The sequence below is a fragment of the Tenrec ecaudatus genome, chromosome 11 (genome assembly GCF_050624435.1).
Source record: "Tenrec ecaudatus isolate mTenEca1 chromosome 11, mTenEca1.hap1, whole genome shotgun sequence".
Taxonomy (NCBI): Eukaryota; Metazoa; Chordata; class Mammalia; order Afrosoricida; family Tenrecidae; genus Tenrec; species Tenrec ecaudatus.
Genome location: NC_134540.1, coordinates 12,764,536 through 12,780,893, shown reverse-complemented (window position 1 = coordinate 12,780,893; position 16,358 = coordinate 12,764,536). Strand labels below are relative to the sequence as shown.

General features: G+C 35.4%; 1 protein-coding gene across 1 annotated transcript in view; it reads right to left on the bottom strand.

Annotated features, from left to right (window-relative positions):
* The window catches only part of RNF17 (ring finger protein 17), a 103,755-nt gene that overhangs the window by 29,429 nt on the left and 57,968 nt on the right, over positions 1–16,358 (bottom strand). Inside the window, exons 19-22 of the mRNA XM_075563563.1 lie at positions 15,597–15,714; positions 3,207–3,434; positions 2,441–2,591; positions 2,201–2,319 (exon numbers count right to left, since the gene is read on the bottom strand). Of these exons, the coding sequence (XP_075419678.1) occupies positions 2,201–2,319; positions 2,441–2,591; positions 3,207–3,434; positions 15,597–15,714 (616 nt within the window). The remainder of the gene's footprint in view (positions 1–2,200; positions 2,320–2,440; positions 2,592–3,206; positions 3,435–15,596; positions 15,715–16,358) is intronic.

The window sequence follows — 16,358 nt, the reverse complement described above, 5'->3', positions numbered from 1 at the left end:
ACAAAATAATTGATAAATTATCTACGGTTCATGAGGGATGGAGGAGCAGGGAGGGAGGGGGAAAATGAGGAGCTGATGCTAGGGGCGTAAGTGGAGAGCATTATTGTTTTGAGAATGATGAGGGCAATGAATGTACAAACGTGCTTTACACAATTGATGTATGTATGGATTGTGTTGAGTTATATGAACCCTTAATAAAATGATTTAAAAAAAGAGATTACCAGCACTCGGTGCCTGTTCCAAAGAATGCATGAAGGAAATTATCATGATAGATCATATAAATCACACTGCTATACTCCAAGAATGAGACAAAAGACACTGTGTTCTTGATAACACCCAATAAGACTGTGTACTGTTTTAATGTGGATCTTGTATTTTAAAATAAACTATTCACTGTCATATGTTGGACTGTGCTACACACATCTACAAGTGAAATAAAATGAGAATTCTGTGGAAATTTCCTTTTGGAATGTGGGAGTTACATACCATGAGAACCTGGTGATTCTCCTCTGACCATAGAACAGGCACGTTAATAGTCTTGCTGTCATGCAGAGTGCACTGGAAAGTGGATTGTTGCAGATGCAGTTGGGTTATAATTTAACACTTTATTATTTGATATCCCTTTTGACCCATTTAAATTTTGCTCTAGTTTTCAATGTTTACTACTTTCTTTTCCATTGAGTTTTTTAATCTGTCTTACTTTGTTATTGTTAGGTTTTAGTTTTATTTTAAATGTTTTTGTGCATATGAAATCCAGAATATGTAAATCTATAGAGATCAGTTTTCTAAATTTACTGTCATTGAGTTGATGCTGACCTATAGCAACTCTACAGGACAGAGTACAACTGTCCTTGTGAGTTTCCCAGACTGTAATTCTTTATGGGCATAGAAAGACCCCCCTTTCTCCCTTTTACACTGCTGATCTTGCAATTAGCAGTCAAGTGAGTAACCACTAGACCACCAGGGTCAGTAAAGAGGTTAAGAGTTCCTTGGAACATGGTAAAGGAGATTGAGGGGAAATGGGGACCTAATAATCAGTACAAAAATGAAGAAAATGTTCAAAAACTGATTATGGTGATGACTGTGTAACTTTTCTTGATGTAACTGAACTATTGAATTGTATGATATAGGAATTATATGCCAAAAAACTATTAAAAATACTATGTTCCTCCAATGCCTAAAATTGGAACAGAATTAATAAATTGTCTTATTCAAAATTTTATCTATAAAAAGCCTCTTTAGACTATGAAATGTCAAAGATGCTGCTTGCCTCAAATTTATGTAAAAGCTAGACAATAATAAAAATTTGTGAAAATACTGAAATCACTGTGGGCTGCAAAAAGAACCAACAAACATCACTTGGAAAAGGTACAGTTGGAATGTTTCTTGTAAATGAGGGTGGCAAGACTTTGTCTCAATTACTTTGGACATGTTTATCAGCAGGAACCAATCCCTAGAAAGGGACAGTGTACTTGACACAGTAGAGGGTCAGTGAAAAAGTGAAAGATTTTCAATAAAATGGATTAACACACAGACCGTAACAACGAGTACAAATGTAACAATTTTAAGAAAGTGTTTCTTTTTGTTGTACAGAGTTCTCTGTGAGTCAGAACTAACTTGATAGCACCTAGTAACAAACATCCTGTGAAGAAAGTTCCTGTACTATGGAACTTTGGCACATTGGCCATAATGTGCATTCAACTATGGAGTGCATCCTAAATACCCGATAATAGCTTTGGTTGCTTTTCTCAGATTGGTCTGCACGATCCAGAGAAAATAGTGCCAGTTCCTGTGGTTAGCGCTGTCAGAATTCCAGATATCTGTCCTTTATGTCCTCTCACAGAAATGCTGACAAAGGGTCTGGGTTTACGGTATGACCACCCTACCTGATACTCTTTGGGCCTCAAGAAAGGAAGCCTTGTTACCTACCTTTGTTGTAGATGTTGAGTGTGTAGTCAAGTTGCTCTGATTTTATGATTCCAGTAGATTTAAAAAAATGTTAATACCTCAGAATCCTAAAGAAGATGCTTTTTGGTAATTCACATATTTTGTTTTCTATGCAATTCAAAGCTTATGAAATAGTTTATTTTATGAAACTTTCAGAATGTCTTTAAATTAAAATAAACAAGAACTCATCTCAAAAGAATACTTAAAATTATCATATTCAATGAGAAAACAGATTTATTCTGTTGAAAGCTACCTTATATCCACAAGAGAACATTCCAAAGATAATCTTCCCATTGTCTTTAGATTTTCTTCAAGTTCTCTTAGATGGCTATTATTTACTGTTAGTTCAACACCCACATCATACAACAAGACCTATAAAGATAGTAGCTTTAAGTTTACGGAAAGACAACATTTAAACATACTTGTTTGTGAATTAAAATGCATAATAAAATAATTCACTTTCACAATTATATTTTAAACCCTGTACATTTACCTCTACCATTGTGTCTGAAACCGTTCTGATGATCTGGCCTCTTCGCCACTGATTTTTATCAGGGACCAAAACAGCACAATGCATATCATTTTCCCATTTAATAGGTTCCCATTTTGAATTTTCGTAAGCAGCAACCATTTTTTCTTCTAAACTATATATAAAGACAAAAAATGCTTTTTTAAACTCTTTTTCTTGGAACATAATTCCCTGACTACATTTCTTTTGCTCATCCTCTTTCAGTCAAATTAGACACCTTGCACTACCTACATATGTCAAGCATATTTCTTACTTAGGGTCTTTGAATTCACTGCTGACTGAGATGAACATCCCCCAGATATACACAAGGCTTACTCCTTGACTCCTTTAAAGCCTTCATTTAAAATTTACCTCACTGACTTAGTGGTCTTCCCTGACCACTCTGAAACTCTCTGTCTCCAGATGCTTTTCTTTGTTGTACTTAACACATCCCACATGAAATATTTTATTTATTGTTACTGCCTCTACTGCAGTTTAGTCCCTGAGTGCAAAGACTTGCATGTTTTCACCACTGTACAGTCAACACCTAGAAAAATGGCTGTCACATAACTGGTGATCAGTAAGTATTCATGGAATGAATTTAGCACTGAAAAAAACAGTTAAAACAGAATTTTTATGCTTTTAGCTAAATTTTTAGTGTCCATTTAGCTAAAGTGAAGCTTCTAGATCTTTGAAATGAAATACAGAAATAACAAAACCACAAACAACATGTGTTCTTTATGTGTCATACCTGTTAAGTAAAGTTTCTGTCAGTAACCACTGAACATAAATCTTCTCAGGAGATACGACATTACAGATATATACAGGTAGTTCCTTATTACAAAATGACTGGAAATTCTCACTAGGTAGGGATTTTGAAGATACTGGATTTATGATGTTTACTTCATTTGAAATAATTTCTTCTGGGGGAGGATCCCATATTTCAATAGGCTTTTTTGAATTATCTTTGATGGTATACCTGAAAAATAAAAATTTGGTTAACAAAAAGAATAGTTGAAAAAATATTTATATTTACATTTTTTAGATCAAGAAAAATTAAAATTTGATTAACAAAAAGAATAGTTGGAAAAATACTTATATTTATATTTTTTAGATGAGTAAGATTCACTGCTTACCAGTTAGATTAGAAGCTTTAGCAACCTTAGGTTTTTTAAAGCAAAATAAAAAAAATTTTTTAAATCAGCAAACTCCAAGCAAGCACAAAAGTTTTAAAGACTATTTAAAAACTAAACTGAATGCCAAACTTTATTGTAAAGTTTAAAATATCAACTTTGTTCATAATCTCATATCTTCCCTTTATATTTTATATTCTCTAAAGAGTAGAAGGGTTTATTCAAAGATTATTGGATAACTTTAATACTTCTTGCTCCGAAAGTATTGATTTCTTTTCTAATGATAATACAAGAGGAAAAGTTACTCTTATAATTTATAAGATCAATATGCAAAAGTAAGTTGGATTCCTTTGCACTAGTAAAGAGAACTCTGAAAAACAAATCAAGAAAACAGCGTAATTTACAACCGTCATTCCAAAGATGAACTACTTGAAAATAAATCTAATCAGAGAAACAAAAGACCTAAAGAAAAAATTAAGAACCACAAGAAATCAAAACAGACCTACCAAATGGAAGGTCCATCATGTTCATGGATAGGAAGGCTTAACATTGTGAAAATGTCACTACTATCCAAAGTGATCTACAGATAGAATGATTCTCAATCCAGATTTCCTCAATGTTCTTTCAAGGGATGGAAAAACCAATTGCTAACTTAAATATGTAAAGGAAATGGGCCCTGATTAAGCACTACTAAAGAGGAACAAAGCAGGAGGACTCTCACTTCCCTATCTCAAAATTTATGACTCAGCTACAATAGTCAAAATAGGCTAGTACAATTACAGTAAGACAGACCAGTGGAACAGAATTGAGATCCCAGAAGTAAATCCATCTACCAAAGGACAATAGGAGCCCTGGTGGCATCATGATTATGCACTGGGCTGCTAACCCAGGTCAAAGCATTAGAAACCCAAAGGGACAGTTCTACTCTATTCCATAGAGTCTCTATGAGTAGGAATCAACTCGATGACAGTAAGTGAATGTGTGAGTGACCAACCAATAAGCAAATGATATTCATCAAAGGGACAAAAATATTAAATGGGGAAGAGATGTCTCTTTAAGAAATGGTGCAGTACCAACCTGTGTGATCATGAACTATCAATAGGTCCAAGTATCAAAGACCCAGAACCAAAAATCTATCAATGTGAATGAGGGAGAGTGCAGAGTGGACACCAAAAGCCTATCTGTAGCCAACTGGACATCTCCAGACAACTTTCCTCTAGTTCTTTAATGCTTCCCCGGCTCGCCTCATGACTCCAGTTCTACTTTACAAATCTGGCTGGACCAGAGCCATGTACACAGGTACAGATAAGAGCTAGAAGCACAGGGAATCCAGGACAGAGAAACCCCTCAGGACCAATAATAAAAGTAGTGATACCAGGAGGGGAAGGGGAAGGTTGGGGAGAAAGGGAAAACTGATCACAATGATCTACATATCACCCCCTTCCAGGGGATGAACAACAGAAAAGTAGGTATGTAGGAGGCATCCGCTGATCAAGGTGTTTATTATGGGTGACCATTTAGTCCCCTGTGCCTCTGTGTCTTTGCAGACAAAAGCATTGCAAAATGACTTATTTGTGACCTTGCTGCTAAAAGCATTGAGGGATAACTCAGTTACTTATGATCTCTTTTAAGATTCTTTTGAATCTTGCATATCTGTGTGATTGTCTTAAAACATAGTGCTTTTATTAGTCAAATGTTAAGAAAGTGTGACTAGTTAAGTAACATTTGCATAGATAAGAGTTTAAGAATGTTTTTAAGTTCTTTGATGTTTGTTTTGTAACCAATCCCTTGAAAGAAGAGTATAAAAACCAAGCTTCAAATATAGGCGGGACTTCAGTCCATCAGATTGTCGTCCTCCTGATCCCATACTTTGTACATATCTCTTTTTTTTCCCCTTTCATCCGCACGCCTCATTTCGGACCCAGCTTGATGCGGGATAGCTGGTCTAATCCCCTGCATAGGTGAAGGGAGACTTCGAACTATCGCAGTGTCCAACATGAAAAAATAGTAATATTTATAAATTATCAAAGGTTCATAAGGGAAAGAGAGAAAAAATGAGGAGGTGATACCAATGGCTCAAGTAGAAAAAGTTTTGAAAATGATGATGACATGTACAAATGTGCTTGACAAAATGGATTGTATGTATGGATTGTGATAAGATCTGTTGGAGCCCCTCCCCCAAAATGATTTTTTTTTAAAGAAATGGTGCTTTAAAAACTGGATATCTCACATTATAAAAACAAGAACAAGACGCTCAATATGGATGAATACCTAAATGTAAAACCTAAAACTATAAAGACAATCAACGAAAAAAATAGGAACAAAGTTAAGGCCCCTAATATGTGGCATGAATATACTATTATCAAGCAGAACTCAAAACACAAACATCAGAAGAAAAACTAGATGAGTGGGATATCCTAAAAATTAGACAGCTATGCCCATCAAAAGATTTCTCCAACCGAAACTCACAAACTTGGAAAAAAAATTTCCAAAGACCTGTTGGACAAGGACTAATCTATAAAACTTACAGGTAATTTCAACACTTCAAAGAGAGACAAATAATTGAATTAAAAATGGCACAATGTGTGATCATGAGATGTAGACGGGATCAGGTATCAAAGACCCCAAACAAAATAAACAAACAAAAAAATCATTTATCAATGGGAAAAAGGGGGAGGGTAGAGTTGAGACCCAAAGCCCATCAAAAGTCAATTGGATATCCCCTGTCAGCAGGGGCACAAGGAAGAGATGAGCCAGTCAAGGTGTAGTATAGCACTGATGAAACACACAACCTTTCTCTAGTTCTTTAATGCTATCATGACTCCAATTCTACCTTACAAATCTGGCTAGACCATAACATATACACTGGTACAGATAAGAGCTTGCAACACAGAGAATTCAGAACAGATAAATTCCTCAAGACCAATAAGGGAAGCGGTGATACTAGGAAGGTAAAGGGGGTGGGTGGAGTAAGGAGGAACCGATCACAATGATCAATGTATGGCCGCCCCCTCCCAGGGGGATAGATAGAAGAAAAGTTGGTGAAAGGAGACAGAGGTCGGTGTAAGACATGAAAAAAAAAGAATATAAATTTTCAAGGGGACATGAGGGAGGGAGAGTGGGTTAAAAATGAGCTGATGCCAGGGGTTCAAGTATAAAGAAAATATTTTGAAAAAGACAACACCAACAAATGTACAGATGTGTTTGGCACAATGAATATTGCATGGATTGTGATAACAGCTATAAGAACCCCAATTTAGAAAATAACAATGAAATAAAATAAAATAACAATGAATAAAATAACAATGAAATAAAACATGAAAATACACTTCACTAAAAAAACATTTAGGTGCCCAAGAAACGTATCATTATCCATATGAGAGCTATAGCTCAAAACAAAGATATCACTCTACCCCAGCATTAATAGCAACATTAAAAGGAACAGAAAACAATAAATGCTGTCAAAGTTACTACTGTGAAATTATACAATTATGCATTAATATGAAAAAGAACTGCAAAGGAAAATAAGAAGACCATAAGCTAACAAAATCTCATTTACTCTAGTGCTTGGGGACAGCTTCTGTGATCAACATTTCAGCTAAGATTGGAAAAGGGTTGGAGGGGGAGAGAGTGAGCTGATACCAAGGGCTCAAGTAGAAAGAAAGTATTTTGAAAATGATGGCAACCTATGTACACATGTGCTTGCCACAATGGACATATATATGGATTGTGCTAAGAGCTCTAAGGGCCCCTAATGAAATGATGGAAAAAACCAACAAAATGATTTTAAAAAGGCTAAGTAGGAGTTAGCTAGCCATTCCAGGAACTGAAAGAAAACATACCTTTGACATAGAGTAAGCCAGTAAAGCCTTGAAATAGGGGATTGGGGAGAGGGGAGAGGCAGACAATTTGTATGCCATTATTACTGACTTTTTAAAGGACTGTGGGCATTGTGTATGATACATTATGTCCAACTAGGTGGTGGGACATGTTATTTCTCCTCATTCCTCAGGTGGTCAGGAAGGAAGGAAACGATCCAGGTAATCTCATGTTCTAATTTGAGGGTAAGTGATATAGTGAAACTATAGTGATATACTGAATCTCTAGACTTACTGGTCTGATAAGAGATTTGTGGAACCCGAGGCTGTGGCTCCTAGGTACACTGGAATTGGTTATGGCTAAGATGCGTTCATAACTTTGCTTCCTGTATACTTGCTATAGTTTATTGTGCCAGCCTGGCCGATAAACACAAGTAGGATTCACTGAAGGGCAGAGGGATAAATGGCTCGGTGAGCCTCGCCTTGGTTGTTCTGTGCCTCAGTTTAAAGGGGTACACTACCTGTGGGATGCCTAGCCTGTGGACTGTGTCTCTGTAAGTTGAGGTCCCTTTAAGTCCACACGATTGGAATGTTCATCTCTGGAGCTGGGAACCGACAGTTGATGACAGTTGGGGACCTGCCTTGCTGTTTGCTGCCTGGGTATATATAGCCCAGCTCTCTCTACAGAAGGGGATTTGGCACCTGGCAGCTCTCAAAACTTGAAGGACTGCTAGTGTCTCACTGCTTTATAATTTAACTGTTAATTTATTGTATTATCTATCTGTATATAATTTAATGGTTTATTTCTTGAATTATATATCTATCTTTATAAATATATTGATATATAATTACTAGCAATCTGGTTTGTCTCTCTAGAGAACCCTGTCCAATACAATATTATGCTTGGATACACTTAAAGCTCATACAACCATGTATGTAGAAAAACCTTCTTCAAAACCTATGTATATACATGGATTTATGCCAGTATGCCATCCCCCAATTGAGCTTACATTATCAGTAGATACCTATGTATCTATGTATCATTACAGGACTGCATATGTAATAGAGTCCTAATCCTGTAGTGGGTTATGTGTTGGGCTGCTAGGGCAAGGTTAGTAGTTCAAACCCGTCAGTGGCTCTACAGGAAAGATAAGGCTGTCTGCTCCCATCACGTTTTACAGGGGGGGGGGCTGAGTCAGAATTAACTTGATGGCAATGGGTTTGGGATTGTGTATTTAATACTATTTATCAATGTTGCCTTTTACTTGTGTACCTCCAAGTGTCTTCCTTTGAAGTGATTATGCTGTGCTATCCTTCCCTTGTTTATTGCCTCTCCATTCATCCAGGTTAACATGTTTACTATCTAGTTCTTTTCCTGTCCTCACTCATCACTGATAACCATCAAAGGATGTCTCTTTGTGTAAATTTTTTTTACTTTTTCTAATAATAATCTCATATAATGTGTCCTTTTGATTGACTTATTTCACTTAGTCCTCTAGGTTCATTTATGTTGTGAAATGTTTCATGGATTCACTGCCATTTTTAAAATGTTGCGCAGTATTCCACTGTGCCACTGCACAATGGTTTGTTTACATATTGTTATGGGCACTTAAAAACTGTTTTTCAAATTTTTGCTACTTTAATGTAACAATGAACCTGGGCCTGCACTGTATATCTTTATGTCACAGCTCTTATTTCTCTAGGTTATATCTACTTAGTAGTAGAACTACTGGATACCTGTATTTCTAACTCTTTAAGGAAGCACCATAGTTTTCCACAGTAGCAAACATTTTACAATCCAATCACCAGTGTATGAGAGTTTCAATCTCCCCACTCTCTCACTGTCATTTCTTAGTTTTACTTTTTAAAATTTCCTGCTATACTTTCCAGGGTTAAGATGCCTTCTGACAGCATCTATTAACAGCTTACTATTGCATGCACAGGGTTGTTGGCTGTCTGAACGCCTCCTCTGGTGATCTATCTATTCATGTCCTTTGACCATTTTTCCCATTGGATTATCTTTTTGTTGTCAAGGTGCTAAAGTTCTCCATGAATTTTATATAGCTCCCTTTTTCAGATATGTTGCCCAAAATTCCCTTCATACCCATTTGTAGGTTCTTTGTACTCTTTTGGAGGTCTTTGGGCTCATAGGAGATACCCGGCTACTAGTATATCTTCCTCCTTTGTTCATTTTTAGCTATGCTTGATAGAGTAAGGTCCCTACAGTTGCTCCCTTTCTTATTCCAAGATCTTTATAGTTCTGGGCTTCACGTTAAGAGTTTTTAAACTGATTACAAGGATCCACATGTGACCTCTTCCCTGGGAGAGGGACAGCAGAGAAGGGGGGAAGGGAGACCCCGAATAGGGCAAGATATGACAAAATAACGAGGTATAAATTACCAAGGGCATATGAGGGAGGGGGGAAAGGGGAGGGAGGGAAAAAAAAAAAAGAGGACCTGATGCAAGGGGCTTAAGTGGAGAGCAAATCCCTTGAGAATGATTGGGGCAGGGAATGTATGGATGTGCTTTATACAATTGATGTATGTATATGTATGGATTGTGGTAAGAGTTGTTTGAGTCCCTAATAAAATGTAAAAGAAGAAAAGAGAAAAAAAAATGATTAGGGCAAAGACTGTACAGATGTGCTTTATACAATTGATGTATGTATATGTATGAACTGTGAAAAGAATTGTATCAGCCCCAATAAAATGTTAAAAAACAACAACAAAAAAATAAATAAAATAAAAAGTGAATTTCAAAAACCCCCCATAAAAACCAAAACAAAACAAAAAAGAGTTTTTATACACCTTAATTGCTGTGTAAGGTAAAAAGTATGAATTCTGTTTTACTTTTCTGCAAATGACTATGTAGTTTTGTCAGCACTATCTAATGAGACTATCTACAGACAAGGATAGTTTTACTTCTTAATAATATGTATGCCCTTTACTTTTCTTGTCAGATTGTTCTAGCTATATCTTCCAACACAATACGGAATAATGGTGGTAAAATAAAGGGCATCCTTGTACACTTCCCATCTACAAAAGGAATGTTGTCAGTCGCTTTCCATTGTAAACAAAATTGGCTGTTGGTTATGTATATTCATTTAATTATGGCGAGAAATTTCTCTTCTGCTCCTATTTTGCTAAGAATTTTTGTCAGGAAGGCGTGTTGGATTTTATCAAATGCCCTTTGTACACTAATAGATATAACCATAACGGGTCATTTTATTATTTATGGAGTGGACTATATTGATTGGTTTTCTAATGTTGAACCATTTTTGCATACCTAGTATGAATTCCACTTGGTTATGAAACATTATTATTTTCTGATATGGCTTAGAGTGATTTAAACTTTTTTGAATTTTCTTATCTATATTCATGAAGGATACTGGTCTACAATTCTGTTTCACAGTGGTGTCTTTATCTAACTTTGATATTAGGGTATGCTTGCTTCATAAGATGAATTCAGGAATATTCTATCCTTTGCTCAGTTCAGAATAGGCTGACTCTGGCTGGAAATCCTCCACATATACTATTTATTCCCTTTTTTGTTTTTGAAGTTGTTGTTGCTTGCAAATTTATCTTTCTGGCTCCCCATTTTAAAAAAATTTAATAAACCTTTTTATTGGGGCTCATACAACTCTTATCACAATCCATACATACATCAATTGAGTAAAGCACCCTTATACATTCATTGCCTCAATTTGAAAATTCTTTTTCTGGGTTGGTCTCTGGGAAATGATGGCATGTATCTCAATCTCAGGTTGTTGTCTGATGTTGTTGGTTCACTGTATGAGTGACTCCAATATTTCTTGTAACGTATGTCAAGAATTTACATGTTCCTCTGTTTATTTGGAAATGACCTAGTTTCACCACCATATTTGAAGGACAATTTTGCTGGGTACATAATTCTTGGTTTGTAATTTTTTTTTCTTTCAGGATTTTATACACGCCATCCATTTGCCTACTTGCCTATATGGTTTCTGAAAAAAAAATTAAAAACCCACAAACATATTTGTTCCATTGGTGGTTCTTTCAGATGACAATTCCTTTATTCTAAGCTGTTCTCAGGATTCTTTGGTTTGGAAAGTTTGATTTTATTATGTTGGGATGATTTTCTTTTGGGATCTATGATATCTGGGGTTTGGTGAGCTTCTTAAATGCTTATATTGTCTTTTATATTTAGAGGAGCTTGCTAAAAGAAAATCTTGGAATATTTGCTCTGTGCTTTTATTTGGTTTCTCCTTCTGATGTCTCTCACAACTCTTAAGCTTTGACTTATTTTTTTTCCCACTGTTTTGGCAGTGGGAAAGGTGGTGCAAGCAGCTTAGTGGTGTTGTCAGAAGGGGAAGAGGTGATGGTGGTTGGATTAAGCGAGAAGCTTCATCTCTTAGTGCCTGATAGTTGGACTGTAGGGATGGAGTATTTGTGCTGTGGATCACCAGAAGGGGTGGAGGGTGCAAGGGTGGCTTTTTCCTGTGGCTACAACTAGCAATCAGGACCTTATATTTCACTCTGGGTATGTCTGCACAGTTACTTTATATCCTAGTGGGAATTGTATGAAGTTACCTGTGTTTCTGACCTGGGATTGTTGCTGCCTTTGTCTCAATACAGTCATGTGGTACCTGGTCAGTTGGCAAGACCTCTCTATGCCATCTCTTTGCTTATGCTATTTCCAGTCAGATTCTTCTTTCAGTCACTATTAACTCTAGTTCCCCATCTTTTCATTTGATGACCAGGGTTCCAGGATTGTTTTCTAAATTTATTGCACTTAGTTTCCTGGGTCTTTGCTGTAAAGGGACAGTGTAGTGTGTCTGACTCAGCTTCCCTTTGGGTATAATTCTCAGAAATATTATTAATCTATAATTCTGTACTCAATGGAACGATCTTTTAAAAACTGGAGCAAAAGAACTTTTCAGACAAATAGAATTTAGTAAATCAATCTTGCATTATAAAAATGGTAAAGAAAAAAAAATAAAAATAAAAATGGTAAAGAATATACATTAGACAGAAGGAATACTGTGTCAGATGAAAATCTGAATCTCTACAAAGAAATTAAGTATTGAAACTGGTAAAAATAAAGGTAATAAAAAGTACTCTTTTCATTTTTAATCTTGACAATATATAATGAGCATCCTAAGAAAAACCAGTAACAATGTATAGTAGGGTTCATTACATAACTAAGTTAAATGCAAGATAAAAACAAAGACTTGGAGAAAGATATTAAGAGTATAGTGTCATAAGATACTTATACAAAATTATTAGATTAATAGTATTTGAAGATAAACATATTTATTTCACGAGTCTATTATGAGCTAGAGAAGCTATATGCAAAAAGAAAAAAACCTTTAATCAATAAACCAATGGTGGTAGTTAAGTGGAATTATAAAAATATACTTAATTAACAAACAAAAACAGAGAAAAAGAGAAACATAAATCAAGAATACATGAGACTAATTGAAAACAATCAGCAGGATCATGGTACTGTCAGGTAAGCATTTGATTGACTAGTCTAAGGGTTAGTAGTTCAAACCCACCAGCAGCTCCACAGGAGAGAGATGTTATTTTCCTGCCCCCATAAAGTTTTATAGCTTCAGAATCTTATTTAGGGTGGTTGTGAGTATCAATCAGAAGAAAATGCATTTGGTTTTTGGCTTCTTAGAAGGATCATACACAAAATCTAACCATATCAGTGAATACATTTGATGGAGGTGGTTGAAATATCTGAATTACAGGGCATACCTTGTCAGATTAGGTAAAAAAAAAATCAAAGCGTAATCATATGCTGCTTATTAGAATCATAAAAGGTACTAGGTTGACAGCTGGTTAATTGTGGGGCAGCTAATTGAAAGGCTAATGATTCTAACTCATCAGCTATTCTAACTCATCAGCTACTCTATGGAAGAAAATTGTGACAGTCTGATTCTATAAAGATTTTCAGCCTCAGATACTCTTTGGGACAGTTTCACCCTGTTCTATAAAATTGCTTGGTGTCAAAATTCTCAGCAACGGGTATTAGAAACACACTTTAAATATAAACATACTGTTGCTTTTAGCTATCAAGTCAATTCTGTCACATAGCAACCGTATGTACTGTGCGTGTGTAAACCCAAACTCACTGCCATTGAGTCAAGTCTTACTTACCCTATATGAAGAGTAGAACTTCCCTTTAGTATTTCTGAAGTTGAAAATGTTCACAGGAACAAAAACCCTCATTTTCCTCCCATTTAGTGGCAGCTAGCTTTGAACCACTGACCTTAGATTATCAGCTCAATGTGTATCTCACTACACACACACACACACACACACTCAGACACACATGAAACAATTTTTAAAATAAGACAACCACAATAAATGCAGAAAAAGCATCTGACAAGATCCAAAATTCACTAAGAATAATAATTTTATATTAAGAACACGAGAGAAGGGTACCTGCCAAATAAAGTACATGTACAAAAACCCTGTAACTAACATCATACTTAATGATAAAATATTTAAATATACCCCCTTAATTAGTCAAACCTCTTCCCCTCAACTGCATTACATATACAACAAACAGAGCTGAACACACACACCCGCGCCTAAGGTCCCACCAATAATTAAATATAAATATAGCAACACAAAAATGTTACAATGTCTCAGAAAGAACAGAATATTTCAGTTCACAAGAAGAAACAAGGCAGAAAGGTTTAAGCAAGTGACCAAGAGAGAGCCAGAAATGGTACTGTAACCAAAAGGTAAGGAATTCACAAGAATGTTACTTAAATACTTCGATCAGATTGAGAAAGATTGTGTTGCTCTCCCTGATCAGTCAAACCTGCCCTCACCTACATTACATGAACACTGAGCAAAGAACTGAACTCACACTCACAGTTTCTATCACACAAAAGAGTATAATTTAATCCGTGGAAGACCAAGGTAGTGAGTGAACTTGAAGATTTTCTCTCATATTAATCTGCTAGAGCAGTGGTTCTCAACCTTCCTAATGCCGCGACCCTTTAATACAATTCCTCATGTAGTGGTGACACCCGCAACCATAAAATTATTTTTGTTGTTACTTCATAACTGTCATTTTGCTACTGTGATGAATCGGGCGACCTCTGTGAAAGGGTCATTCGTGTCCTGACCCACAGGTTGAGAACCACTGTGCTAGAGGAACAAACAGAAACAACAACAAATTAATAAAGTCAAAGAATTATGTGGGACACTATTTTAAGGAATAACTTACATGTGATTGGGGAATTCCAGAACAAGAAGAGACTGAAAAATGCCCGGAAATAGTTGTTGAAAAGTTTTTGCAGGAAAACTTTCCTACTCTCATGAAAGAGAAGATATGCACTCACGAAGCTGAAGGGACCTCCAAATAGGATAGATCCCAAAAGAAAATCAAAACATATCATAAACAAAATTTCCAAAGCCAAATCTAAGGGGAAAAGATTCCTAAAAGCAGCTCAGAAAAATGAAAACGACAAAGGAGAACTGTTAAGAGAACTGATTTCTTGCTAGAAACCATGCAGGTAAGATGACATATAGAACTCTGAAAGAAAACAAATTGACAACCAAAAATCCTGACCAGAAAAACTGTCTCTTAAATACAAAGGTAAAATTGGGAGATTTCTAGACAAAGAGAAGCTAAAGAAATTTGTAAAGACTAGACCAATTAACTAACATACATGGTAACATCACCAAGAAGTCAACCCAGATACAGACGTATTTAAAGTACAAAAGACTACAAATGGAATAGCAGATTTGACAAAATGTATTAACTGTAATGGAGAGTACTTTGAGGTGATAATGTTATTTTTAAAAAACATTTAAATACATAGCTTTGAAAAAATTCTGTTTTTTATTTCCCCTGTATTAAGGAAAACACACACAATGGGAATATTTCTATCTATGTATATATATATGTACATATAAAATAACAACTAAAGCCATGACAGATTAGAATAACGGGTGATTACACAGCACAGAGAAAGTTGTTTAAGAAATTTTCTTTTGCTTGTTTGGACCACTGTATTGTTGATTCCCATTAAGTTCAATAAATAAGTCAATCATCTGGTAGAATTAAAAAAATCCAACTGCTTCTCTCCAACAACAACAATAAAAATATCCGATAAAAAGCATCACACATTTACGGTAGATAGTAATAAAATGTTATATATGAAGAATGAAAAACAAGTCTACTTACCCAACTTCATGAGATGCTAAGCCCTCTTTGACTAGCTGGTCATTAATACTAGAAGTCATTCCAGAAGCACCAAAAGAATCATACAGCTCAACTAAAAGCACATTATCTTCCAGAATTTCTGTAAAACCATTAAGACTAATTTGGGAAAGGAAGTAAATATGTTGCAAAATACATGAAATGAGGCATTATTTTAAAATATAAACTTAATTTCTTTCATGTTAATACACCAGGTTTCTTGATAGATAATGTTAGTACTCTCTCTGGGGATTAAAGGAGGAATGTGTAGACATAAAAGAATTGCCAGTGTTGTCTGCAGTTTATATAATTTAATTAAAACTTTTATTGTAGGTGTTTCTAAAATAAACCAAAAGGAGTTTATTAGTTTTTAGATGAAAAACAATAAGCTAACATATGCTTATTGAAGAAACTATCTGTCATGTTTTAGGAGAGCCAAGCCCATTCCAAAAGTGAATGCAAGACCATTGACAAGACATTTACAATTTTTATCAGAATGACCCAAAGTGAAAACAACAAAGGTTTAATAGAGAACCTCCAATTAACTGAATTTTTTTAATCCTTTAACTTTTTAGGACAAGTATTATTTTTCATTTCTTTTAGAAGAAAAAAAACCCACATCGGTTACTTGTTTACCAGATCTATTTCCTAGACTGGTATGATGGTTTATAGCTTATCTCCCTATCTCCGTATGTTTTTTTTAACACAGTACAGAGAATCTGCTCCAGACGTGAATAACTGATAGAG